The sequence below is a fragment of the Bufo bufo genome, chromosome 6 (genome assembly GCF_905171765.1).
Source record: "Bufo bufo chromosome 6, aBufBuf1.1, whole genome shotgun sequence".
Classification (NCBI taxonomy): Eukaryota; Metazoa; Chordata; class Amphibia; order Anura; family Bufonidae; genus Bufo; species Bufo bufo.
The window spans coordinates 364,468,601-364,496,563 of NC_053394.1; the positions used below are offsets into that span (position 1 = coordinate 364,468,601).

Consider the following 27,963-nt stretch of genomic DNA (forward strand, 5'->3'; position numbering starts at 1 on the left):
TGCTTCTGGGACTGACTGGGAACTTACACGTACTGAACAAATTCCTGGAATCTTTGCATATATATCCCAAACTCCGGCAGACCAGAGAAAGGCTCCAGCCAGGAAGGAGGGGGGGGGGGGGGGGGGGGGGGGGGATTTTAGCTGACGTTGAGTCTTTAAAAGGTCCAATTCTTCATAAGTTGTATTCATTTAGAAGTCTGTGTCCTCCAGAGCGAAGAACCAAAATGAAGCTTTTTATTGTCCTGATGGCCTTGGTGGTACTTCTGGCCGTTTTCACAGGTAAGCAGATTCTGAGAAAGAAGATCTACACAGGTACAGGTATTTATTTTACTTCTATGTTTGTAGGTTGAGTAGAGATGAGTGAATCAGTTCTACACAAATCAAATTCATTACGAACTTCCCCAAAAATTAGAATTTCGGCATTTCCAAACCTTTTTGATTCGTCCTGCACGAATCCTTCGAAATGACAACCACCTTTTTACAGATCAGAAAACAGAGAAGGCATCTGCCACCAAAAAGGGATCTTTTTGGACCATTTTTTAGTTAAAACAAAATCTCACAGTGCAGCATGTTATTATGCAGGTTGGTTGCCACCACCGGCTACCATATGTTTACCCACAGCCAGATATGTCGCTGTCACTCTGACATTACTAAGGCTGTCTTGGCGTTAAATAGCTTGAAAGAGGTTGGATGCAGTCCCTGGAGACCACAGAGTCTCATCTCCTGGAGGAGCAGTGGTGCTAGGGAGGCGTCATGCCACTTTGTCTCAGAGTTTTCCTAGCCCTTCTACATCTTTGTTTTTAGCTATCAGCGAAGGTCACAGTAGTCAGACCCATCAGCCATTGGCAGCATATCCTCTTTTATGCTTGCATTCTACATTGTAATACATGAGACCATCAAATTATATGTGACATGAACATGTATTGCATTGACCAAGAAAGTCTGAGGTTCTCACCTAAAAGGGTATGTACACTTTTGAGTGTTTTTTTTTCTTGCTCCTTTTGTCTTCTCAGCCTCCATGTGTTCTCCTACATTGCAGGTTGCTTGGTCCCATCCAGTGGGAATTCTATCAGATGAGCTCTCTGATGAGCAGTCTATAGCCCCTCTCCTGAACAGACATCTTTACAGCCAAATAAATTCTAACCAAAAGAGATGTCAGCTGTATGAACATTCGGTAGAGCAGAGAAAGGAGCTACGGACTGAACTATCCAAGAACTTGTCTGACAGATTTTACACTGAGCAGCCTGCAATGTATGGGAATACATGCAGGCTGCAGAAGACAAATTTTTTTGTAAAAAAAAAGTTGCAAATATGTTTTTATGACATAGTACAGACTACACAATAATAAAAATGCCCCAAAGGTGGCCATAGCCTTTACATTTTGAATAATGTTTTCTGGGAAAGCGAGCACTAAAAGACAGCTTGATGCCTCCCTGTACTAAAATGACCCTTCTTTCCCTGTTGCACCCTCATACAAATTCATAGCATCTCCCACAGTCCGAACAGATTGAAAATTCTGTTCATGTCACACAAAATCTAATTTCTCAGGAGGGGAGCGCTCTTCTGAAGGAAGACTTTTGTCCATTCATTTCTTAAGTCAACATACTGTAGAAACAAACCTTCCCCTGTTGCATCCTGATTTTGGATTTTTCGAAACTCTGAGAAGGGCCAATACTTTTTAGGGTTAAAACTTGATGGATGTTCAACTGGACTTTATGGAATTTGCAGATTTTTTATAGACGGTTTTGGTAGTGAACGATGCATGCATTATTCATTGATTTACACAAATTACCTTGTATTGTTATTCTATTACACTGCAATATATTGAAAATGTTATTTTTAAAGGCTATGGACACCTTCAGGGTAATTTTTTTAATGACTGCATTTAGCTCATTTGGGGCTAAGAATAATTTTTTTCAGTTGGGCTTTATTAAAAAATTTCAGCAGTTTTCGTGATACATGGGGTGAAAAATCATTTTATTTGCAGACTGTTGCTACTTTCAACCATTTCCATAAATGTTCATCGATACGTTATGTACCCCAAAATTGGACCATTGAACAGTACAAATCCTGGGTTCCTTCAACTGACTCATGTGACTATTGCTAAGAATATGCTAAAAATATGGCTTAAATGAGCGTTTATGAGGTCAGGACATCAGATATAAGACTTCACACGAGTCGTCAGCGGACAGAACTCAGGATGAGTTGTACTGTTCAATGGCCAAATTTTGGGGTACATATCGTATCGATGAACTTTTATGGAAATGGAGAATTCTGAACAATTCTGGCATTTTTTTTGCATTACACATTTTCAGCGTAAATAACTTGTTACCTTTAGTTTATGGGTTAGTGTGATGATGGCGGCACCAAATAGGTGTAGGTTTTTATGTTCTATTTCTTTTATACAATAAAAGCACTCCTCATGCAGAGAGCTATAACTTTATTTTTCCATTTATGGAGCTTTGTGAGGACTTGTTTTTGTGAGATGAGTTGAAGTTTTCATTGGTATGATTTTGGGGTACATATGACTTTTCATAGCTTTTTTCTGTTGTATGGATTGTGGGCTAAGCGCAAAAAGAAATTCTGGCAATTTAAAATTTCTTTTTTACAGCTTTCACCACATATTATCTTAGGCCTTCTTCACACAGTAACGGCTTATGCATACAACCGTTGTTTTGAGGTCGCAAAACAAGGAAACTGGTCGTGTGCATTCTGCATTTTGCGGAACGGAACGGCCGGCCTATAATAGAACAGTCCTATCCTTGTCAGTAATGTGGACAATAGGAAATGTTTTTTTTTTTTTTTGCGGAATGGACATGCGGACATATGGACACAGAATGCGCACAGAGTCATTTCCGTTTTTTTTGCAACCGCGTTCCACATACGAGCCACAAAAAAAAAAAACGGAACGGACACGGGTGAAAAAAATACATTCGTGTGCATGAGCCCTTAGTGTTTTGGTAAGTCATTTCCATCAGTGATCATGAACCAACACCAGGAGTGGAGTCTACACAGACATAAGGTATAATGGAAAGATTTGTACTTGTACCGATTTTGATTAACAATAACAAATCGTTGACCAAACACTGACTGTGTAAATAAGACTTAATAGTTTTTTTTATTTACTTTTATTAATATATATATTTTTTTTACTATTATTTCCACTAGGACTTGAGCATACACCACACTGATCATGCTTTAATACACTGAAATACTTAGCTATTAGGCTTCTGTAGATGGAAGGCTCAAAGGCCATCATTAGGCCCCAAGTTTACACTACAATCCATCTGCACTTCATGATCATGTTATGAAGGTCAATAGGAGTGACAGTACAACTGTCAAACCCCTTAGATGCTTTGGTCACTATTTACTGTGGCATCTAAGAGGTTAATGATCACTATTCCCACTTGCTCTCTACCTGCCAATCTGTCAGTAATTGTAGTGGATAGTGAGAAGGGGAGTCTGGCACCGCAAACCACACAGTGGGCAGCTCCACTGCCTTTTCATGTCCTGATGGAGAGTGGCACATTCATTCATATATGAAATGATCATCCACAATAAAGTCATGCAGGCTCGGGGCTCCTTTAGAAGCGTCCACAGGCTAGTGTTTGCTTCACACGTGCCTTGCAGGGTGTGATCTGCAGCCTCTCACTCAACAGACACACCCTGCCTCATGCTGCTGACTTTTAAACGCAATCGTGGATATGGGCCACGTATAAACCCCAGAGTGGATCGTGGGGAGTAAGCACCCACCAAGCTCTTTGCTTACTCCCAGTAAAAGCCAGGCGCGGATTAGCTGATACCAGATATACTAGGTAACAACAGTGTCCACTATCTATATTAGTGGACACTCTAGCTTCTGGCTTCCACTCGACCAAGGCCGGGTACCTTGGTGGCACGTCTCAGGTGCACCACAGCAAACAACAATATGTATCTCCTAATAGGTTTCCTGCCCATTCTGGGAGATGCAAACCTTTCTTCATATATGAGGCCTGTCACTGTCTCATAGAGGGGGCAGAAGGGTTGGTGTGATCATGTGGCACATTCAGAATCATGGGCAGTCTGTAAACGGAGAAAGGGTCATAAGACTAATAACCCAAAAAAGAAAAAATGCAACAGCACTCTGCAAACTAAATAAAGTACAATAATGCTATAGAAATAGAATATATTGTGGGGCCAATGCTAAGCTTATTTTATAAATTTGAGATTCCTGGCAAATACATTTTGTACAAAATTATTTGGGCCCGTCTGCCACACGTCAAGGTGATCTCTGTAAGACGGGAACCCAACATTCATGCTGAGCCCACTCTATACCTCTCCTGGTGCCAGTCAGCTTCCAATGAATGCAATGAGAGTCCACTCTATATCTCTCCTGGTGCCAAAAGGCTTCCAGTGAGTGCAGGGAGAGCAGGCTACAGCTTTATACTTACACTAATTAAAATCAGCCTATGGGGCAGACAGGCTGGTCAGGGGTGCAAGACTAAATGGAGTCAGCCACAACTCCAGTACAAACTGCAAAGAAAAAGGTGGTTAGTCAGCACATCCGAATGCGCAGGTGCGCGCTGCCATGGCTAGAAACACAAAGCAAAAAACACAATGCAACAGCACTCTCCAAACCAAATAAAGTACAATAATGCCATTGTAATAGAAAATGTTCAGGGGCTCATGCTACGCTTATTTTGTAAATTTGAGATTCTTGGCAAACACATTTTGTACAAAATGATTTGGGCCCATCTGCCACACGTCAAGGCGATCTCTGTAAGACGGGAACCTAACACTAAAAATGGTACGAAGCAGAGTGGAACCAGCATGCATGTGGAACCTGAACTCCCTGAATTTTATGGTGGCCGTTATGGCACATAACAGGTAGCATTTAGTGTTAGGTTCCCGTCTTACAAAGATCGCCTTGACGTGTGGCAGACGGGCCCAAATAATTTTATACAAAATGTATTTGCCAAGAATCTCAAATTTACAAAATAAGCTTAGCATTATCCCCAGAACATTTTCTATTACTATGGCATTATTGTACTTTATTTGGTTTGCAGAGTGCTTTTGCATTGTGTTTTTTTCTTTGTTTTTCTAGCCATGGCAGCGCGCACCTGCGCATTCGGATGTGATGACTAACCCCCTTTTTCTTTGTAATAACCCAATCTCCCTGGCTGCCCAATGTGCCACTGATGAAAAATATCACCTAGTACTCCCCACCTGGCTACAATGTACAGCAGGTGGTATAGCTAGAGGCCGCCTCACATACATCTTTTGATCATCACTTGACCTGGCCACACTATTTGAATCTCTCCCTACCCCGTTATATGTGCTTTTACACCATTGATATTTAATAAAGACTTCTTTGTTTGTTGTTTTAGCATTATCCCTAGGCAGTGATTAGTTAGTTATTTGAAAACGCAGAATACCCTATTTTTGGTCCGTGAGTTAACTATACAGATACATTTTATTGAATAACTCATTGGCGATACAACATTTTTAATTACATGGAATTACAAAAGTGTTCAGATCCAGGTGCTGGTTTGAAAACTGTAGAATATTTTTCGTGGAAAAACCCTTTGAAGTTTGTTGTAGAAATTCGCTTGCGTCAGACGCACATATCCAAGCTGCGCTAAAAGTGCGCCAAACACAAAGAATTTCCCCCGTGCTTAAAAGCACGTGTATCAAGCTCTTTTGTGTAAGGAAAGGTAACACTTATCCAGAGTCAGACAAGGTGATTCTTCGTAGAGTTTCTGTTCAGCACTCCCCTGCCCAGTCTCTTTTCTTTATTCTATAGCCACAAAAGGGGTAACAATAGAAGGGGCAGGCCCGTCACCCGACTACTTCCTTCATGTACAGTAACAAACATACAGGAAGTGATGATATACAGGAAGATGAGAAACCACCATCACTTCTTCAATACATATGAAATAACATAGCCAGCTAACAAAACACATGTATACAATAATCTCCCATTACCACTGGAGTGAACTTTATCCAGCCTTCCTCAGTGATCAATGCCCAATAAAGTTCACTATGATTCTCAGGCGTGCTTATTTACAGGACAAAGTCATTATCTCCAGCGGCTGATCAGGCGCACTAGAGACAACAAACGCACGTTCCTTTCATATATTGTTCTCTTAACAAATGCATTCATGCCAAGCCAATAAATCTGCGCCTTGCGCGGGGGCCCTAGCCGGTGTCCATACATTCGCCAAGAAAACACTGCTCCGCCACACATCAGTCTCCCCCGGCCCACAGCCCAGCACATAGCACATGGACCATTCACCAATGGAGACCTCTGCGCCCGGCGGCTGCGTCTCCACATCCACAGGAAGATATCCACTCCAATGGTTTACCCTGACACTGAGAGACATGATGACAATATATAATATATTAAAAACACATCCTAATAAAATTTCCACAACATGTTGCAGACATCTAGGGTATATACAGTCAGGTCCATAAATATTGGGACATCGACACAATTCTAACATTTTTGGCTCTATACACCACCACAATGGATTTGAAATGAAACTAACAAGATGTGCTTTACCTGCAGACTGTCAGCTTTAATTTGAGGGTATTTACATCCAAATCAGGTGAACGGTGTAAGAATTACAACAGTTTGCATATGTGCCTCCCACTTGTAAAGGGACCAAAAGTAATGGGACAGAATAATAATCATAAATCAAACTTTCGCTTTTTAATACTTGGTTGCAAATCCTTTGCAGTCAATTACAGCCTGAAGTCTGGAACGCATAGACATCACCAGACGTTGGGTTTCATCCCTGGTGATGCTCTGCCAGGTCTCTACTGAAACTGTCTTCAGTTCCTGCTTGTTCTTGGGGCATTTTCCCTTCAGTTTTGTCTTCAGCAAGTGAAATGCATGCTCAATCGGATTCAGGTCAGGTGATTGACTTGGCCATTGCATAACATTCCACTTCTTTCCCTTAAAAAACTCTTAGGTTGCTTTTGCAGTATGCTTTAGGTCATTGTCCATCTGCACTGTGAAGCGCCGTCCAATGAGTTCTGAAGCATTTGGCTGAATATGAGCAGATAATATTGCCAGAAACACTTCAGATTTCATCCTGCTGCTTTTGTCAGCAGTCACATCATCAATAAATACATGAGAACCAGTTCCATTGGCAGCCATACATGCCCACGCCATGACACTACCACCACCATGCTTCACTGATGAGGTGGTATGCTTAGGATCATGAGCAGTTCCTTTCCTTCTCCATACACTTCTCTTCCCATCACTCTGTAAAGTGGATCTTGGTCTCATTTGTCCATAGGATGTTGTTCCAGAACTGTGAAGCTTTTTTAGATGTCGTTTGGCAAACTCTAATCTGGCCTTCCTGTTTTTGAGGCTCACCAATGGTTTACATCTTGTGGTGAACCCTCTGTATTCACTCTGGTGAAGTCTTCTCTTGATTGTTGACTTTGACACACATACACCTACCTCCTGGAGAGTGTTTTTGATCTGGCCAACTGTTGTGAAGGGTGTTTTCTTCACCAGGGAAATAATTCTTTGGTCATTCACCACAGTTGTTTTTCGTGGTCTTCCGGGTATTTCGTTGTTGCTGAGCTCACCGGTGCGTTCCTTCTTTTTTTAAGAATGTTCCAAACAGTTGTTTTGGCCACGCCTAATGTTTTTGGTATCTCTCTGATGGGTTTGTTTTGTTTTTTCAGCCTAATGATTGCTTGCTTCACTCATAGTGACAGCTCTTTGGATCTCATCTTGAGAGTTGACAGCAACAGATTCCAAATGCAAATAGCACACTTGAAATGACCTCTGAACCTTTTATTTGCTCATTGTAATTGGGGTTAATAAGGGAATAACACACACCTGGCCATGGAACAGCTGAGAAGCCAATTGTCCCATTACATTTGGTTCCTTAAAAAGTGGGAGGCACATATGCAAACTGTTGTCATTTCTACACCGTTCACCTGATTTGGATGTAAATACCCTCAATTAAAGCTGACAGTCTGCAGTTAAAGCACATCTTGTTTGTTTCAGTTTAAATCCATTGTGGTGGTGTATAGAGCCAAAAATTTTAGAATTGTGTTGATGTCCCAATATTTATGGACCTGACTGTATTCAATGAGGCTGGTAGAATGTGTCTGCCCCTAGCCTAAACTGTTTCCAGCACCTTCATTGGTGATGTGCTACTAGCCCAGAAACATAACCTCGCCAATAAGGTTTCCACCACTTTCACTTATGGTGGGCAGCACTTTAATTATTCCACTCTTCAACACTGAAATTGCATCACCAAGAAAGGCAAGCTATAAGATTATCCAAATCAAGGTAGTAGCAGGTGTCGCTAAGATCTGCAAATGCTCACATTTTCAAGCACCTAGCTCCAATCTGTGACATGTGGGAGGGGCATAAAAGCCAGATTGAAAGTAAAGTTTTTTAGCCACATGAAACCTTAAAAATCTGATCAAGTCGTGCAAGATGATTGGGCGATGCCTCCTGCTTGTCGATGTGGCAGTTATCGCCACTTGTCACAAACTGAGAGGGACAGAGTCCTTGAACTGAGAGCCCTTGGTTTATCACTTTGGCAGATTTCTCTGCGCCTAGGCCGAGCTGTCAGCACTATTTAACGTTGCGCGTCTTGGTGGTTGAGAGAACAACGACAAACTGGAATGACAACAAGAGGTGCACAGAGGAGAACCTCTGCACGACAGATCATCTGATTAAATAAATGGCGCATTGTGATCCGTTCTGTGCTGTAAATTAAGTTGGATGTTACATCCCAAGCCTAGGGCGGCAAACAGTATCTATACAAAACATCAGGAGACTACATGACATTGGGCTATGAATTAGACATCCAGCTACAGGTGTTCCACTGACCTCACTTCACCACTCTCAAAGTATTTCTGGACTTGGGGCTCATACTCAATAAATAAATGGAGATGTTTTGAAAAATTTGTTTCCATTTTTTTATCACTAGCATATTAATGTGTATCTATCCTGTGATTTCCATAATTCCACAACTTTTTTTCCTTGCTGTTGTAATTTCAGTGTTGAGTTTATAATTACTATCTTTCCTTATTACTATATATTTAAAGGGTTGTCTGAGTATTTAAAGGGGTTTTCCTGGAGTTTTATACTGATGACCTATCCTCTGGATAGGTCATCAGTATCTGATCGGTGGGGGTCCAACACCCGGGACCCCTGATGATCAGCTGCAGTAGTGAAGCGGCATTCTCTCAGCAAACCAAACACAGCGCCATATATTGTCCTAGGGAAAGCTGTGAGAAGGCCTTGACGCTACGCACTGCTGCCTTCTCAAACAGCTGATTGGCCGAGGTCCTGGGTGTTGGACCCCCACTGATCATGTACTGATTATCCAGAGGATAGGTCATCAGCATAACACAAGAAAAACCCTTTAATACTGATCCCGTTCATTGGTCACATGGCGTAGGTTCAGCTCAGTACTCTTCAAGTGAATGGGGCTGAGCTGCAATATCAAGTACAACCAGTAGCCAGTGGATGACGCTATGCTTGATAAACTGCAAGTAGGGCTGCAGCTATCGATTATTTTAGTAATCAAGTATTCTACCAATTAATCCAACGATTAATCAAGTACTGTAATAAGAAAAAAACTAATTAAAAGAATGTTTTTCTTTATTAAACTCATCAGCTCCCCCATGCCATCAGACCTCTGTGCGATCAGTCCTCAGCGCCATCAGCCCCCTTCATGCCATCAGTCCCCCCCAGTGCCATCAGCCCCAGCACCATTGAAATCAAATACTTACTAGTGATGAGCGGCATAGGCAATATTCGTTTTTGTGAATTTTTTGCATAATATTCGCAATAAATTCACAAATTCTAGAATTCGTGATCTCCAGTCATTATTTTTGCGATTGCGTAAATCGGCACTAATGATGCGCATAATTTTTGTGCAATACCTGCAACTTCACATTTTATCAGGTCTGAGTAGATATTACTGATTGGTGCACTAAGTATTGTTGTGACATCACAGCACTATGTCTATAGCATATATGTACACTAATCCCTATCACAGTAATTCCTATCACACTACCTAACACCCTGCATTGGAAGCTACACTATATCACTATCTAACCTCCACTGACTTTCTCCCACTAACTATCTGTATTATATATATCAGCTAACTATCTAAGGCTACTTTCACACTAGCGTTCGGGGCTCCGCTTGTGAGTTCCGTTTGAAGGCTCTCACAAGCGGCCCCGAACGGATCCGTCCAGCCCTAATGCATTCTGAGTGGATGTGGATCCGCTCAGAATGCATCAGTCTGGCACCGTTTGTCCTCCGCTCCGCTCATCAGGCGGACACCCGAACGCAGCTTGCAGCGTTCGGGTGTCCGTCTGGCTGTGCGGAGGCAAACGGATCCGTCCAGACTTACAATGTAAGTCAATGGGGACGGATCCGTTTGAAGTTGACACAATATGGCTCAGATTTCAAACAGTTCCGTCCCCCATTGACTTTCAATGTAAAGTCAAAACGGATCCGTTTGCATTATCATGAACAAAAAAAAATTTTTTTTATTTTTTTGTTCATGGTAATGCAAACGGATCTGTTCTGAACGGATCCCATCGTTTGCATTATAGGTGCGGATCCGTCTGTGCAGATACCAGACGGATCCGCACCTAAACGCAGGTGTGAAAGTAGCCTAATGTAATTGGATAAGGAATAGGATCCAGATGAAAGCACAGAGCACAGCAATGTCACTGCTCTCTCTCTCAGAACTGCAAAAAACTGGCTGCTGGGGAGGTTCTTATACAGGTCCTTTTCAAAAAATTAGCATATTGTGATAAAGTTCATTATTTTCTGTAATGTACTGATAAACATTAGACTTTCATATATTTTAGATTCATTACACACAACTGAAGTAGTTCAAGCATTTTCTTGTTCTAATATTGATGATTTTGGCATACAGCTCATGAAAACCCAAAATTCCTATCTCAAAAAATTAGCATATCATGAAAAGGTTCTCTAAACGAGCTATTGACCTAATCATCTGAATCAACTAATTAACTCTAAACACCTGCAAAAGATTCCTGAGGCTTTTAAAAACTCCCAGCCTGGTTCATTACTCAAAACCGCAATCATGGGTACGACTGCCGACCTGACTGCTGTCCAGAAGGCCATCATTGACACCCTCAAGCAAGAGGGTAAGACACAGAAAGAAATTTCTGAACGAATAGGCTTTCCCAGAGTGCTGTATCAAGGCACCTCAGTGGGAAGTCTGTGGGAAGGAAAAAGTGTGGCAGAAAACGCTGCACAACGAGAAGAGGTGACCGGACCCTGAGGAAGATTGTGGAGAAGGACCGATTCCAGACCTTGGGGGACCTGCGGAAGCAGTGGACTGAGTTTGGAGTAGAAACATCCAGAGCCACCGTGTACAGGCGTGTGCAGGAAATGGGCTACAGGTGCCGCATTCCCCAGGTCAAGCCACTTTTGAACCAGAAACAGCGGCAGAAGCGCCTGACCTGGGCTACAGAGAAGCAGCACTGGACTGTTGCTCGTCATTCGGAAATCAAGGTGCCAGAGTCTGGAGGAAGACTGGGGAGAGGGAAATGCCAAAATGCCTGAAGTCCAGTGTCAAGTACCCACAGTCAGTGATGGTCTGGGGTGCCATGTCAGCTGCTGGTGTTGGTCCACTGTGTTTTATCAAGGGCAGGGTCAATGCAGCTAGCTATCAGGAGATTTTGGAGCACTTCATGCTTCCATCTGCTGAAAAGCTTTATGGAGATGAAGATTTCATTTTTCAGCACGACCTGGCACCTGCTCACAGTGCCAAAACCACTGGTAAATGGTTTACTGACCATGGTATTACTGTGCTCAATTGGCCTGCCAACTCTCGTGACCTGAACCCCATAGAGAATCTGTGGGATATTGGGAAGAGAAAGTTGAGAGACGCAAGACCCAACACTCTGTATGAGCTTAAGGCCACTATCGAAGCATCCTGGGCCTCCATAACACCTCAGCAGTGCCACAGGCTGATTGCCTCCATGCCACGCCGCATTGAAGCAGTCATTTCTGCAAAAGGATTCCCGACCAAGTATTGAGTGCATAACTGAACTTAATTATTTGAAGGTTGACTTTTTTTGTATTAAAAACACTTTTCTTTTATTGGTCGGATGAAATATGCTAATTTTTGGAGATAGGAATTTTGGGTTTTCATGAGCTGTATGCCAAAATCATCCATATTAAAACAAGAAAAGGCTTGAACTACTTCAGTTGTGTGTAATGAATCTAAAATATATGAAAGTCTAATGTTTATCAGTACATTACAGAAAATAATGAACTTTATCACAATATGCTAATTTTTTGAAAAGGACCTGTATAGCAGTGATGGCGAACCTTTTACAGACAGAGTGCCCAAACTGTAACCCAAAACCCACTTATTTATCACAAAGTGCCAACACGGCAATTTACCCTGAATACTACAGTCCAATATAGTATATCTTCCATGTACTTTATCATGTAGCTGTAATAGCCTGCCTACATTCAGTGCGCTGCCTGTGCCGCTCATAGTGCACCCTGTGCTTATGAATGGCAGGAGAAGTCTAAGGCATATTGGTACACCATAGACTTTTCCCAGGGTGTGGGTGCCCACAGAAAGGGCTCTGAGTGCCGCCTCTGGGACCCATGCCATAGGTTCGCCACCACTGTTATATAGTAAGGGGTAGGCAACTTTCTTATTGGTTGCTAGGGATGTTGCTAAGCTCTGACAAGCTCTGACAAAGATATTGCAGCCTTCTCATTGGCCCACAAGCAAGAAGGGAGGTTACTGATGAAAAGAAATCTAGAATATTCGCGATTACGAATATATAGCACTGTATTCTACATCTTCGCGAATTCTCAAAGTGCCAATATTCGGATTAAAAATTAGCGATTAGAATATTCGCGACCAACACTAATACTTACCTTTCCAGCGTCAGGTCATAGTGCGCGCTTACATGCACTATATCCTGACGATGTGTGTACGTTAGGAGCACAGTGCAGCGAGGTGCCGGCTGGCAGGAGACCACGGAGTAGGCTCACGCTCACGCTCCCTGGTCACATGGTACAAACGAATTCTCGATGCAAAAAATTTGAATCAAGGCTTTTTTTTGTGTTGAGTTACTCGATTGATTTGAGTAATCGTTTCAGCCCTAGCTTTAAGAAGACCATGGTACTCTGGTGAGCCTCTTTAAACAGCTGATTGGCGGAGGTGTTTGGTGTCATCACTATGAAACCCTCAGAAGACCCCTTTAACTCAATAAGAGTCAATTTTTGTATACCAGATTACCCCTTTAAGTGCTTTATGCTAGAAGCAATTGTTTCGCTAGTACTAGACACCAGGGGCATAAGCCTCAGAATTATGGGCTGGTGCCTCAGTTCCCTGGCCATCACCACTGTCAACTGTATCTATGTCTTTAGGACATAGATATAGTCCAATCCTATGGTGGATCACTCTGCTATCGGTGGCTTGGTCCAAGTAGGCACTGTGATGCCACCTCATTGTCACGTGCTGCACTTGGGTCCCATTCCACTGGCCTATAGCCGACAAGATGCCAGAGCAGGACGCCAACACAAGCTGGAGAAGTTGTTTTGTACCTAAATTGTCTTGGGCAGGACCAGTGGTGTACCGCGAATATAGGCAGACCACGCCGTTGCTATGGGGCCCGCAGCACAGGGGGGCCCGGGGCGCAGGGTAGGCCCCGCCCCCTCTGTTTATTTTAGCCAGTACTAGTAGTACACTACACACACTGTGGCGCAGGCACAGCGGGCTCGCGGCACTTGCCTTTGACTTTGATCGGTGGCACCCCCCTCCCCCCGCGCGTCTTGTATTAACCTGCCTCACTGCATTCTCCCAGCCAGACTGCGGGCGTGTTCTCTTTTCACACTGGCCAATCAGCACAAGTCAGCAGCACAAAGAGGCAGCTGCTGATTGGCCAGTGTTTGCAGGCAGCAGGAGCGGGCGCCGCTTAAACCCATTCATTCTCTGACCTGAGCGAGTGAAGTAGGCTGCGCACCCTGCACCGAGCCTAGCCCCAGACTGAAGGTCTGCCTGCCTGCCTGCCTGCCCGCCCGACTGCTCCTGACCGGACACGGAGTCCCGGACGGTGGTAACCGTCTATTGATTGGCTGGTGTGCCGTGGTTGGTTTGTTGTGTATGGGAATAGGAAGGGATAGATTAATGCAGCATTGCCTGCAGGGCCGATCCTACACGGGGTGCAGTGGGTGCCCCGCACCCCAGCGCTGTCACCCGAAAGGCGCCGAGCGCAGGGCCGGACTGGCCTGCCGGGATAGCGGGAAATTTCCCGGTGGGCCGGCAAGCCTGAGTGCCGCAAGGCCGCGGCCCTGGTGACAAGTGGGGGCGGCCGCGGCCGGCGGCAGGGCAGAGCAGGAGATGAGCGCCTCCATTGCGGAAGCGCTCATCTCCATAGTCATCTGTATTGCCGTCCTCAGGACGGCAATACAGATGCCTGTGCTGCGGCAGAGGAGGGAGAGGTGTGTCCCCTCCTGTTCCTCTGATAGGCTGCCGGCTTAGTGCTGGCAGCCTATCAGAGGCCGGTGCAGGCGGCGCGATGACGTCATCGCGTCGCCTGAGCCGTATAGCGAGGGACACAGACGGAAGAGGCGGCCTGCATCGCATCGCATTGCTGGAGGTAAGTATAAGTGTATTATTTTTTTTTATTTTTTTATATAGGTACAATACTGGGCTGGCACATGATAAGGGGGGCTACTGGGCTGGCACATAAGGGGGGCTACTGGGCTGGCACATAAGGGGGGACTACTGGGCTGGGCTGGCACATGATAAGGGGGGCTACTGGGCTGGCACATAAGGGGGACTACTGGGCTGGGCTGGCACATGATAAGGGGGGCTACTGGGCTGGCACATGATAAGGGGGGACTACTGGGCTGGCACATGATAAGGGGGGACTACTGGGCTGGCACATGATAAGGGGGGACTACTGGGCTGGCACATGATAAGGGGGGACTACTGGGCTGGCACATGATAAGGGGGGCTACTGGCACATGATATGGGGGGCTACTGGCACATGATATGGGGGCACTCTGGCTACTGGCACATGATATGGGGGCACTCTGGCTACTGGCACATGATAATGGGGGGGATCTGGCTACTGGCACATGATATGGGGGGGGGGCTCTGGCTACTGGCACATGATAAGGGGGGGGGCTCTGGCTACTGGCACATGATATGGGGGGCTACTGGCACATGATAAGGGGGGCTACTGGCACATGATAAGGGGGCTACTGGCACATGATAAGGGGGTCTACTGGCACATGATAAGGGGGGCTACTGGCACATAGGGGGGCTACTGGCACATAAGGGGGGCTACTGGCACATGATATGGGGGGCTCTGGCTACTGGCACATGATATGGGGGGGGCTCTGGCTACTGGCACATGATAAGGGGGGGGGGCTCTGGCTACTGGCACATGATATGGGGGGCTACTGGCACATGATAAGGGGGGCTACTGGCACATGATAAGGGGGCTACTGGCACATGATAAGGGGGTCTACTGGCACATGATAAGGGGGGCTACTGGCACATAGGGGGGCTACTGGCACATAAGGGGGGCTACTGGCACATGATATGGGGGGCTCTGGCTACTGGCACATGATATGGGGGGCTCTGGCTACTGGCACATGATATGGGGGGGCTCTGGCTACTGGCACATGACATTTATTTTGACTTGTCAAAGCCGTTGACTAAGTTATTGTCAAAGCAAATTGGTGGGGCTGAAGTTGGGGGCTGAAGTTGTTGCCATAGAAACATTGTAAAGGGGAGGAGTTAGTAAGATAACCACGCCCATGTGGGGGCGCCAGAAATATTTCTGCACCCAGGCGCCTGTGACCCTAGGATCGGCCCTGATTGCCTGTCACTGCCAGGCAGCAAGAGAACTCATAGGGAGGGGAGGCTCATAGAGGACAGTCTGCTTTCCTCCTACTCTGTCCTGTATGAGCATCCCCCCCTGAGTCCACTACGAGCCCCCCAACCACTAATGCCCCCATTACTCCAAAATGTCCGAGGGGGGGGGGGAGTAGGAGGAAAGCACACTGTCCTCTATGAGCCTCCACCCCCCCTGAGTCCTCTATGAGCCCCCAACCCCTGATGCCCCCCAAAATGCCCAGGGGGGAGAGGAATAGAAAGATAGCACACTGTCCTGAGCATTTTGGGGGGCATTAAGGGTTTGGGGGCTCATAGTGGACAGTGTGCTCCCCTACTCCTTCCCCCCCAGGCATTTTGGGGGGCATTAGGGATTCTTTAATGGGGGTGTGGCATGGGAGGAGCCAGGACAGGAGGTGGGACGGGCCAGGGGTGGGTAGTGGGCGGGGTTAGGGGGCCCAAATCAGATGCTTGCTATGGGGCCCAGTGATTTCTATGTACGCCCCTGGGCAGGACATATCTCTTTGGGCTTGTCCCCCTGATCTTTCAAGACCCTTGTAATGCCCCTGTCTACAAGAGAATCTTTTAGGGAAGATTGTCCTAGAAATGAGAAAAATCATGTGTGTAACATGTAACATACACATGGATGTGCACTTGGAAAGCTTTATTTTGTGCAGGTATTTTATAATCATTTGTAATGGGAATAAATGATTAAATATTTCTTCAAATTTCAATGCAATAGAGCCAGTGACATAGGTCAATACTTTCCAGGTAGAGAAAGAAGATAACGATGCCCTCTGTGATATAATATTCTAAGAAAGTCTGTAAGTAATAACAACCTGCAAAAGTAGGCTGGAAGAAATTCCACTCATGTCCTGAGCAATCTGATTTCCCATGAGTAAGATGCTTCTCTGAAAGAAGACTTTTGTCCATTCATTTCCAACGTAGTCACTACAAAAACAAGACGTCCTCTGTTAATATAGCGGACGGCTTCTCAAGGGTCTGAAAATCTCTTGGTAGCTTAGAGTGGTCTGGAAAATTACATTAGAACAATTAGTGTAAAGTGCATTATAGCAGTTAGCAATTTAAATTTGCAATAGTATATAGTTTATACAAAAAATACCGGTTTACATGTTGTGTTAATTAAATGACAAGATTTGCAACTTTTTTAGATTTCATAATTTTCTAAAAAGTGGATGGGCTGTGGGCAGGAGGAGGCCGTGGTCGAGAACTCTGCAGCTCAGCTCATTCAACAACATATACACTAGGGATGAGCCAATTTGCATAAAACTTTGTACCACTTGGAACCGAAACCAAGTTCGGGAAAAAGTTTTTAACAGTAGAAATTAATTTACTAATAACTTTGGCTCATCTGAGCCAATACATTCTAATACTGTACAGAGAGTTCGCTCCGTACAGTATTCAAACAAAGTTTTATGCAAATAGACTTTGGATGTTTCATCCGAAGTCGATTTGCTCATCCCTAATATACACAATCACACCAGAAATGGACTCCAGCTCCTGGCTTGAGTAGATTTCAGTTCTGGTGCATGGACAGCCAAAGATACAGCAAATTTATTAAAGGTGTTATACTTACCTCGCTCCTGATGCCAGCACTGCCTGTGCAACTCCCCAATGCGCGGATGAAAACAATAGCAGGCCGCGCCGGCGACCAGCCTCCCTAGCGTCCCACGTTCCCGTCGCGGCCTGCTATTTGCTGCCCCCCGTCGCCGGATGTTTTCATCTCCGTGACGGGGAGAAGCAGCGGCGGCCTGTGCGGGCTTCAGGACCGACTCGGGTGCCGGGGAGCGAGGTAAGTATAAACTGTGTGAGGTGCCCAGGCATTTTGGGGGGGCATTATAGGGGTTGGATAACCCTTTTAAGAATCGTGGGACTTACCAGTGATTTTTCTGTGATTTAGTTGTGTTTTTACAACCAAATCACAGGTCTAAAATAGTTGTAGAACAGCAAGTTTGAGAGAAGTTTCACAAATATTATTTGTCGCGCAACGTTTCGTGTGACCAAAGTCCCAGCCTACATTGCATTACTTTTACATTTACTATACTCATACATTTGAGGTTCCTAGAGTACAGTTGATCAGATGGTGTGAGCCCAAAACCAGGCAACCTCCTAGAGATGGACCCCTACACCAAACAGCTTGGGCCTAGACATACCAAATAAACTAGGAACTAGCTTTATTCTATACTAAAACAGCTTTGGACAGGTGGGTGAAGCAGACAACCAATATGGAATGCAAATGATAAAGTTAGGGTCAGTTTACATGGGCCGATACACAGGACAGAGATTGAGAATGAAGTCTTCGTCCTAGATCATTGCCTTCTCGTGTGAGCTGCATTTACACTGAGCATTCATCCCCTCTGTATGGGGATGAATGATTGTTCACTCCATGGTTGCACAAAATTTAACAACGTTTTGGGGGTTTACAGTCCCACTTGTAACTTTTTCAAAAAGTCGGTGGAGTGAGGTAGTGCAGGGGCGTCATCACCGGCCCAGAACATTTATTATAATATAAGCTGTGCTGGTGTAGATTGCACAAATACGCCATAATTGTTAAGATGCGTTTGCCTCTTAATAAGTACGATGCATCTTTGGAGGAAAGATTAAAACCAGCATGAAATAAATACTTAGATACTTAAAGAATTATGGGGTCATTTATTTAGATCGGTGTTTTAGATACCGGTCTTAATAACCCTCTGCTGGTGCACAATGTGTCTGTTATGTGGAGGCGCCGGCCTCCTACTTAACTTAGGCGCTGGCGGTGCGGCTTCCTTAAATCTATGCCAGTTCCCTTGTCTGCATAGATTTAAGTCATTTTCTATGCCAAAAACAGGTGCAAAAAATGATAAATGAGACAGGCCAGCCTATCCGTCCCCTTTCCTGCCCACGCCATGCCCGCTTTTTCTACCACCTTTAAAAAGTGGTGTGAGCGGGAAAAAGCTGCAAATTCAGCCACAAATCTCCTTTGCGACCAAATCTGCAACAAAAGTACGCCAAAACGTGGCGTACTTCAGATCATATATGACCCCATTAGTTTTTGTACCCTGCGTTGGAAGTGTACATCAGTTCCTGTGAAATATACACTGCGTTACTGTGCCAAGGGAAAATATAATTAGCTAAGGCCAGTGGTCCCCAAAATCCAGTGGGTGGGCTGTGAAGTTACTTCTTCTTGTGTGCCTTGTGCAAAAATATGACTCTAAAATGTATTCATTTTCAAATATAAAGCAATTGTGTAACCTCCTTTGGATGTAAAAAAAATTAAGGTTTCTAAAAAAAAGCTATGATAGAAGGAACATTCTATCATGACTTGCGTGGGTCAGTGGACATTAAATGGGTTTTCCAGCGTGGCACTATTTATGACTTATTCACAGGATAGGTAATTGATATCAGATGGGTGGAGGCCCGAGTGAGAGTCCTGCTGGTGTACTGTACCTCTCAAGTGAATGGGAACTGAGCTGCAGTGTATCGGCATGGCCTTCTGTTTCCAGCTGTGTCCTCTGAGCGCTTTCTGGTGGCTGCCGAAGCCTGCTGATCAGTGGGGGTGCCGCGTGTTAGATCTCCACCAATCTGGAAAACCCCTTTAATAATTATGACACTTTTTTTTTTTTATAGACAAAGTCGAAATGTTCTGTGGTATACATTTTAACTAATTCTCCTTCCATTGATTGCAGATGCATCACCAATTGTCACGGAAAAACAGGCCAAACAAGTTTTACGGAGTAAGCGTTCTGACAGACCACGGAAGGCAGGACATGCCGATGAACCGATGAGGGTATATTTGTGTACAGTATTTTTATTGTGTTTTAGAAATCATCTAATATTTAGCATGTGAAAGGAAATCATAACGGGAGGATTTCTGCTGCTTTAGACAGCAGAGACCCGAAGCTTTTGACTGCGATCTGCGATAACGCCAATCACAGACATTTAACCCTCAAGTGCATTGGTCAATTGTGACCACAGCATTTGAGAGGCTTTTCCCCGGGTGTGCTGTGCTACTAGGGCCCGAATGGCTCCCTCTGCACGAGATTGAAGGAGCCGTTCATTCTTTGTGGTAGCCTCTAGCCTCCACAGTGATAGTTCCTAAAGTGGTTATCCAGAATTGACAACGATGACCTACTCTCAGGATAGGTCATCATTATCATATTGGCAGGGGTCCAAGTCCTGGCACCCCCACCGGTCAGCTGTTTCAGGGTGGGTGTATAGTGGCTGTGCTTGGTCCATTGACTTGAAAGGTGTTGAGCAGCAACTAGGGCATGTGGCCAATGGATAGTGACATCACATGACCTAGGAGGAGGCTGTGGAGCTCACGGAGCGCTGGCTTCTTCTAACAGCAGATTGGTGGGGGACCCCGGTGTTGAACCTTCACCAATCTGATATTGATGACCTATCCTGAGAGTAGGTCATCAATATAAATTCTTGGATAACCCCTTTAAAGGCAGGGCTTCATAGGAACATAACGAATCTCCCATAGACTGCAATAATAATTTATTGCAGTGTATGTGAGAAGTGATCTAATAACTTCATGTTCAAGTTCCCTAGGGGTGGGCATTGCTGTTATTCCTAGAGGATCAGCTCTCTCTGCAACTGCTGGGACCTGGCAGTTAAAACATCATCACACCTGGTTCTGTTAATCAAAGTGCAGAGGACGCAGCAGTTGCAGAGAGAGCAGAATCTCTAGGTGTAACGCCCCCATTGCTCCTAGAGGCTCATTTGCATATATTAAAACTTAAATTTTTTTAGCAATGCGGGCACATATGAACATGGGACCAACACAGATGCCTTCAGCTGCCAATAGGTCAGGCAGTTTCATAGGAACAAATCTGCTGACAGATGCCCTTTAATTTACAAAGTTAGAAACAACAAAGAAAAATATGAGTCAGACCAATTGGAGCACTTCTGATTTGGGTTGAATCGCTGCAGGCCCGAACTGAATCTGTTGACTAATTCCAACCCGTTTCGAATTTTGAGGGATTCACTTACTAATGTATTGTAATTGCCCATATTGCTTCCTTTGCTGGCTGGATTAATTTTTCCATCACATTATACACTGCTCGTTTCCATGGTTACGACCACTCTGCAATCCATCAGTAGTGGTCACGCTTGCACACTATAGGAAAAAGCACCAGCCTGTGCTCACTCCCGGCTAGAGATAAGCGAATTTACTGGTAAGAGGTGAATTGCGCTATGGATTCCGTTACCACGGACCATAACGCAATTCTATGACGGAATGCATAACGGAATGCCTTTAGGGGCATTACGTTATTCATTCCGTCATGATAGAAGTCTATGGGCTGCAAAATGGATCCGTCCCGTTTCCATTATGCAGGGGAGTCCTGTTTCATAACTGGAAATTCACTTTTTCCTATAGTGTGCAATCACGACCACAGCTGCTGGATTGCAGGGTGGTCGTAACCATGGAAACGAGCAGTGTATAATGTGATGGGAAAATGAATCCAGCCAGCAAAGGAAACAACATGGACAATCACAATACATTAGTAAGTGCCGTGTATGAACTTTCTCTACATGATAAATGTAATTTGCTGAAGTGACAGAACCCCTGAAAAAATGTCCCTCTTTTCGACCTGGGTAATAAGCACATTAATAAACTTAGTAAATGCTGTAGAAAGAATCGCTCTGGTTCCTCCCTGAACATTACACCTCAGCTTATACAGTATATATATATTTGTCATTACTTGGACCAATTTGGACCTTAAAAATGTCTATATTATGTGATTTTTGTTCTAATATTTAAAGGGCTATTACCGCATAGAGGCTTCACATACTATAAAAAAAAAAGCACTTATACCCATCTTACCGATTCTCCGCTGCTGCCGTGACAGGTCCCAGATGCACACCAATTTTTGCTACTGTCCCGACATGGCAGGAAATGGCCAATGACTGGATCTTTTACACAATGAGCCGGAAGTGTCCCTCTTTGACTGGCCAAAAAGTTGGGTGGTGTGTCAGACCAGAACAAGAATAGTTCTGCATCAGTCTGCGAAATCTCTTTTAGGCCTCATGCACACGGCCGTTGTTCCGCCGTTCCGTGCATTGGGGACGCACCATCCGTGCGGCTGCCGCGACGGATCCGGACCTATTCAACTTGAATGGGTCTGTGATCCGTATGCACCAAAAAAATAAATAGAACATGAGTGTGTCCTTTAGGTCCCTATCGGTCTGGTGTACTTTTTTTTTGACATTTTGTATAGTACAAGAGACTGCTCTAATCCATCCAGCCAAATATATACCGCGTGGTAGGAACCTACGGGCAGCGTGGATACAACCGCGCCATTCGTTGGGAAGTTCTTCTGACCGTGCAAAAGACCATGTAAAATAACAGAATGGTAGCTATAACCGTGATGCCAGTATGTCATCCCCCGTGAGTCAGTGTCCACTAGGTGGCAGTGCATTTTAATAAATGACAATCCAAAAAAGATAATAACTTAATAATAAAAGGAGTAAACACTTTATTCAGGAGACGCTGAAGGAGATACTGAAGACCTGACAATCATTTGGGGCTATGTCTACGTTACATTTTGTGGAACCCAAACATTATGTGCTGAAAATGGGTTATCCGGGAAATCATTAGTAGTATCCTGCAAATTATTTCAGCAGCAGGAGACGCGATGCAGCATACAGGTGTCAGGAAGAAAGAGTTGTCAGAGGTCAGCTACGCAAAGTAAGGCCTCCTGCACACGACCGTTGTGTGCACCCGTGGCCGTTGTCCCGTTTTCCGTTTTTTGGAAGTCAATGGGTCCGCGGAAAAATCGGAAAATGCACCGTTTTGCAGCCGCATCCGTGATCCGTGTTTCCTGGCCGTGAAAAAAATATGACCTGTCCTATTTTTTTCACGGCCAACGGTTCACGGACACATTCAAGTCAATGGGTCCGTGAAAAATCACGGATGCACACAAGATTGTCATCCGCGTCCGTGATCCGTGTCCGTGATCCGTGTCCGTTTTTTCCTATCATTTCAATGGCAAACTTGACTTAGATTTTTTTTTCATCTTTCATGTCCGTGGATCCTCCAAAAATCAAGGAAGACCCACGGACGAAAAAACGGTCACGGATCACGGACCAACGGAACCCCATTTTGCGGACCGTGAAAAAATACTGTCGTGTGCAGGAGGCCTAAAGCGAAAGGGTTATTATTTTGCTGGGTCGTATTGCTATAGGGTTGTCCGGCCTTTTGACTTTTCAGGACGGAGATAATACCGCAGCATGCTGCGGTTTTATCTCCATCCAAAATTCCGGAACACTTGCCGGAATACCGGATCCAGCATTTTTGCCATTGAAATGCATCCGGCCCTGAGTGTTCCGGCAAAACGGATCCGGCATTGCGGTCTGCGCATGCTCAGGGTCGGATTCAGCATTAATGCATTTCAATGGGAAAAAATGCCGGATACGGCATGTGTTCCGGAATTCTGGACGGAGATAAAACCGCAGCATGCTGCGGTATTATCTCCGTCCTAAAAAGTCAAAAAGACGGAACTGAAGACACCCTGATGCATCCTGAACGGATTACTCTCCATTCAGAATGCATTAGGATAAAACTGATCAGTTCTTTTCCAGTATTGAGCCCCTAGGACGGAACTCAATGAGTGAGAATAATGCTAGTGTGAGAGTGCCCTTACACAGCGGTAATGCCGATCATAGAGATTTAACCCCTGAATGTGATCACAGTATCTGGGAGAGCTAAAACCGTAAGCCACAAGCTTCCCAGTCTGGGCCACCTTCGCCTTGCTGAGTTCAGGGAAGGCGGCCCATACTAGTAATAAGGCTATGATATGCCTGTACAAAGTTTACTGCCCGATTACTAGTATATTCCAATGCTGGCCTGTAGGTGGCAGCACTGCATTGGAATATACTGAATTCAGAGTTCTGTAATGCATTAGAGAATAAAAGATGCAATCTAATGACTGCATGTTACCTGGACGTCAGCGGCGCATGCGCAGTTTGTATGTATGCTGCTCAGGTAGCAGTAGAAGATCCTCTGCTCTTGTCCAGACACTAGCGTGAGGTTGACAGGACCAGGCAAGATGTCTGGCCCTGTCAATCAAGAGGGATGGAGGAGTCTCTTGAGCAGCAGGACCATCCCGTTGTTGCTGATTATGAATATGATTTGCCATCATTGATTCGCTCCCCTTTAATTATTAGTACAGATTGTGTTTATCGATAGTTGTAACATAGATAACAATAAGATCACATTTATTCGGAAACCATGCAGAAATCCAGGGAATTCCAGAGGGTTCACTTACTTTTTATTGCGGCTGTAAATCCAAATAGGCTGTGACATAACTGGGCTAGCGAAATAGAGTCACCGAAATCAGATATTAATTGATCCTAATGTCCGTACAGCTTGACATTTCTAAGCAGCGTCTTAAAGACGCGCGTTGCCACATTCGTTTCCACACCATGTCATTAGAAAGACACCAGCATGAAACATTGCATTGGATTATGTTCCATTCATACATGAGACGATGCACGTGAGATTAACAGTTACAAAAGCAATGAGCAACGGCGAAGCAGAACCTAACGCAATGTGACTGCTGAGTACGTGAAACGCAATCCTTTATCTCCCTGAGCTATTAACCGTGCACCACAGCTGTCTCCCGGGATGCGTGCCGGTCCCATTAACAACTCGGTTGCTACTGCAAAATGTGAGAAAATGGACTTGAAATGGCAACATGCTTAAAAATTACATCGGGGCTATCTGATGAGTGGATTTAAAAATGGTAATTACAGCCTGTGATTGAGTTGATCTATGAGTCAATTGTCGTAAAAGGTCTCAAATGAAAAGCTTACACTATGGGGGTGGATTTTGTCATTCCGATGTGACTTTTAGGGCCGTGAAGCTAGAGACATTTATGTACCCCTGTGTCCCTTCTGTATTTCCCCCAGGAGTACATGCTCTACCTGCAGCGTCTGGAGCAGAGGTCAGAAGAACAGTTCTACGAGCACTGGTGGAATCCTCACTGTCAGCCTCACTGTAATCGTAATATCGTCAACCCTGTTTAATGTCTTCAACGTGTCTGTACACCTGAAGAAGGTATAAAGATTATGGCGATATATCAGTTGTCAATGTGAGGCTCCAGGTCTGGTTTAAAGAGGACCTGTCACCTCTCCTGACATGCCTAGTTTAATAGCGTCATGCATTCCCCATGTAATAACAATTCTGGAACATCTATTCTTATGGGTCTATGTTGTGCCATTCCTTTATTATTTCTACTAGAAGTAATGAATGAATTGCTAGCAGTCTGCAGTAAGGGTACAGAGGGGAGGTAACCAGCTGGGGGTGTGTACCTGCACAGTCTGACAATGGCAGCACTGATTGGATAAAGTGAGTCTGTGCAGGTACACCCCCCAACTGGTTACCTCCCCTCTGTACCCTTACTGCAGACTGCTAGCAATTCATTCATAGCTTCTAGTAGAAATAATAACGGAATGGCACAACATGAAGCCATAAGAATAGATGCTCCAGAATTGTTATTACATGGGGAATGCATGAAGCTATTAAAACAGGCAGGTCAGGAGAGGTGACAGGTCCTCTTTAAGGCTTATTTACATTGTTGCAACGTTCCCACAAATCATTCACGCTGTTCTGCACATTTTCAGGAGCAGATCAATGAAAATAATGTCAGATGACGGACAGAAAGGGTGCCCTCAACCTACATGGCTTATAATGGGGTCCACAAATTTGCTAAACGTGTCCATAGACGCCTTGCTTTTATAAAGCTGGCTATAGACAATGGATAACTGTCTCCCAAAATACAAACACGCAGACAAACGCATGACCGACATGTGTTCTCAATTGGGATGGGGAGTAAGTTGCTGATAGACACTTCTGCCAGCGGCTTATTTCCTTTGAAAACAAACGGACTGGGCATGTTGAAATGCAACTGCCCAATCCTTCTTTCTCCCAACATCTGCCATCTGGAAAGAGTCAAGGCCCATCTCCCCTAAAGACATTAGATAGTCAGCCAGACCTGACAAGATCGGTGGATTTGGTCAACATTTATCTAATGTGCATGGCCACCAGAGGTTGTCCATGTTTTTTTTATTTATTTTAAGTCAACCACCCTGCCACACAGTGTGACATGTGGAGCGAATGTATACTTACCTGCTTCCCGCCACTCGGTTCCCGCTTTGTGGCTCCTGGGCTGTCTTCAGTGCACTTCCAGTCCCTGTAAACTTCCTGACCCAGCAGTGATGGACTTCTTGGGGAGACATCACTGCTGATGCCAGCCATTGGTTGTTACGGCACACATGACTTCGCCCATGCAGGAAGTTTACATGCAGTGAAGGAGCTGGGCTGCGGTCCGCATATTTTGCAGCCCCTTTGAAGTGACGGGTCCACATCCGCCCGGAAAAAAATGCGGATCGGATCCAGATGGAAAATACGTTCGTGTGCACAAGCCCTAATTCATATATTTGCAGGAGGAGTAACAGAGGGACAGCACAATACAGTTCTAAGAAAATATGCTCCTTATTGTTATTTTACGGGAATGTAATTGTTTACTGAAACGAGCTTGTCCTGATTGCTGGCAGGTCTACTTTAAAGATCTGAAACCATCTGATATGACAAATAGGCCATTTCCTGAAAAATGTTTTATCGGGCATCTGTCAGCAGTGAAACTGGCTGACCTGTTACGTGTGCACTTGGCAGCTGAAGGCATCTGTGTTGGTCCCATGTACATATGTGTCCGCATCGCTGAGAAAAATGATGTTTTAGTATATGCAAATGAGCCTCTAGGAGCAATGGGGGCATTACCATTACACCTAGAAGCTCAGCTCTCTCTGCAACTGCTGCGCCCTCTGCAGCTTCATTGACTGGTCCAGGGAGTGTACATCTGGCCTTATCAATAAAAATGGAGAGGGCGCGGTAGTTGCAGAGAGAGTAGAGCCTCTAGGTGTAATGGTAACGCCCCCGTTGCTCCTAGATGCTCATTTGCATATATAAAAACATCATGTTTCTCAGCAATGTGGACACATATGAACATGGCACCAACACAGATGCCTTCAGCTGCCAAGCGCACATGTAACAGGTCAGCCAGTGTCATAGGTACAAATCTGGTGACAGATGCCTTTTAACTAGAATGAAAAATACATAGGGTAAAGCAGTAATATTTTTTCATCTGTCTTGCAGATCTGGACCTGATCGGAGAAGACTGTCACAAATAAGAAGAATCTGCTTTATGCTTGTTTGCACTGGTATCCCTAGGGCACCAGGACCACACCAGTAGCATCCTATCAAACTATCCTGTCGAAACTGAGAGTTTTGCTATAGTGGAGGGTGGAGAACAAACGCCATGAGTAATTATAAATTGCTTGTGAACATCAATGAACATACGTAGTTTCAGTTGTATATTTATCCGTATGTTATATACAAATGATATAAAGCATTACGCCTGTAAACATTGTACTCCTTGTATATATGCATGTAGACTGTATAGCCAGATAAAGTCGGAATGTGTCTGCTACAATAAAATTTTTGTAAGTGCAAACTACAACTCGGATGTTATTTTACCAGTTACCATGTAAATTTAGAAAATTCTATTTCTCGTTTAGTCCTTAAAATGCGCGTGATACCAGAAACCAGCAAATTGTAACTATCTAAAAAATGCAAAAAGTCTCTCAAAAAGTGTTTGCCCACATAAGCACAAACAAAAGAAAAATTTAAAGTTATTGAAGCCAGGATTCTGGAGTACAGGTCCTGATAAATTCCCCCCCACTAAGTTTAAAGGGGTTGTCCAAGTTATATTTATTGATGACCTATCCTCAGGATAGGTGATCAATATCAGATCGGCGGGGATCCGACACCCGGCACCCCCGCCGATCAGCTGTTTGAAGAGAAGGCACGTGCCAGCGCTGCCTCCTCTTCATTGTTTACCTGCTCGCCGTTGCATCTGCAGCGGTGAGCAGGTGAAATTACACCCAAGCCGTTGCATTCATTTCAATGGTACGGATCGTATGTGTGATGGCCGGGATGGATCGAGACCCATTCAACTTGAAAAGGTCTGTGATCCGTCCGCACAGCAAAAAAATAGAACAAGTTCTATTT

The 27,963-nt window shown here is 44.7% G+C and overlaps 1 protein-coding gene across 1 annotated transcript; it reads left to right on the forward strand.

Annotated features, from left to right (window-relative positions):
- Nucleotides 1-225: 225 nt before the first annotated feature.
- C6H17orf67 (chromosome 6 C17orf67 homolog) lies at nucleotides 226-27,235 on the forward strand. The gene is made up of 4 exons (XM_040438060.1): nucleotides 226-279; nucleotides 19,574-19,674; nucleotides 24,804-24,951; nucleotides 27,049-27,235. Exons 1-3 carry the CDS (start codon nucleotides 246-248, stop codon nucleotides 24,918-24,920), a joined length of 252 nt encoding a protein of 83 aa, XP_040293994.1. The 5' UTR covers nucleotides 226-245; the 3' UTR covers nucleotides 24,921-24,951; nucleotides 27,049-27,235.
- The last annotated feature ends 728 nt before the right edge of the window (nucleotides 27,236-27,963 follow it).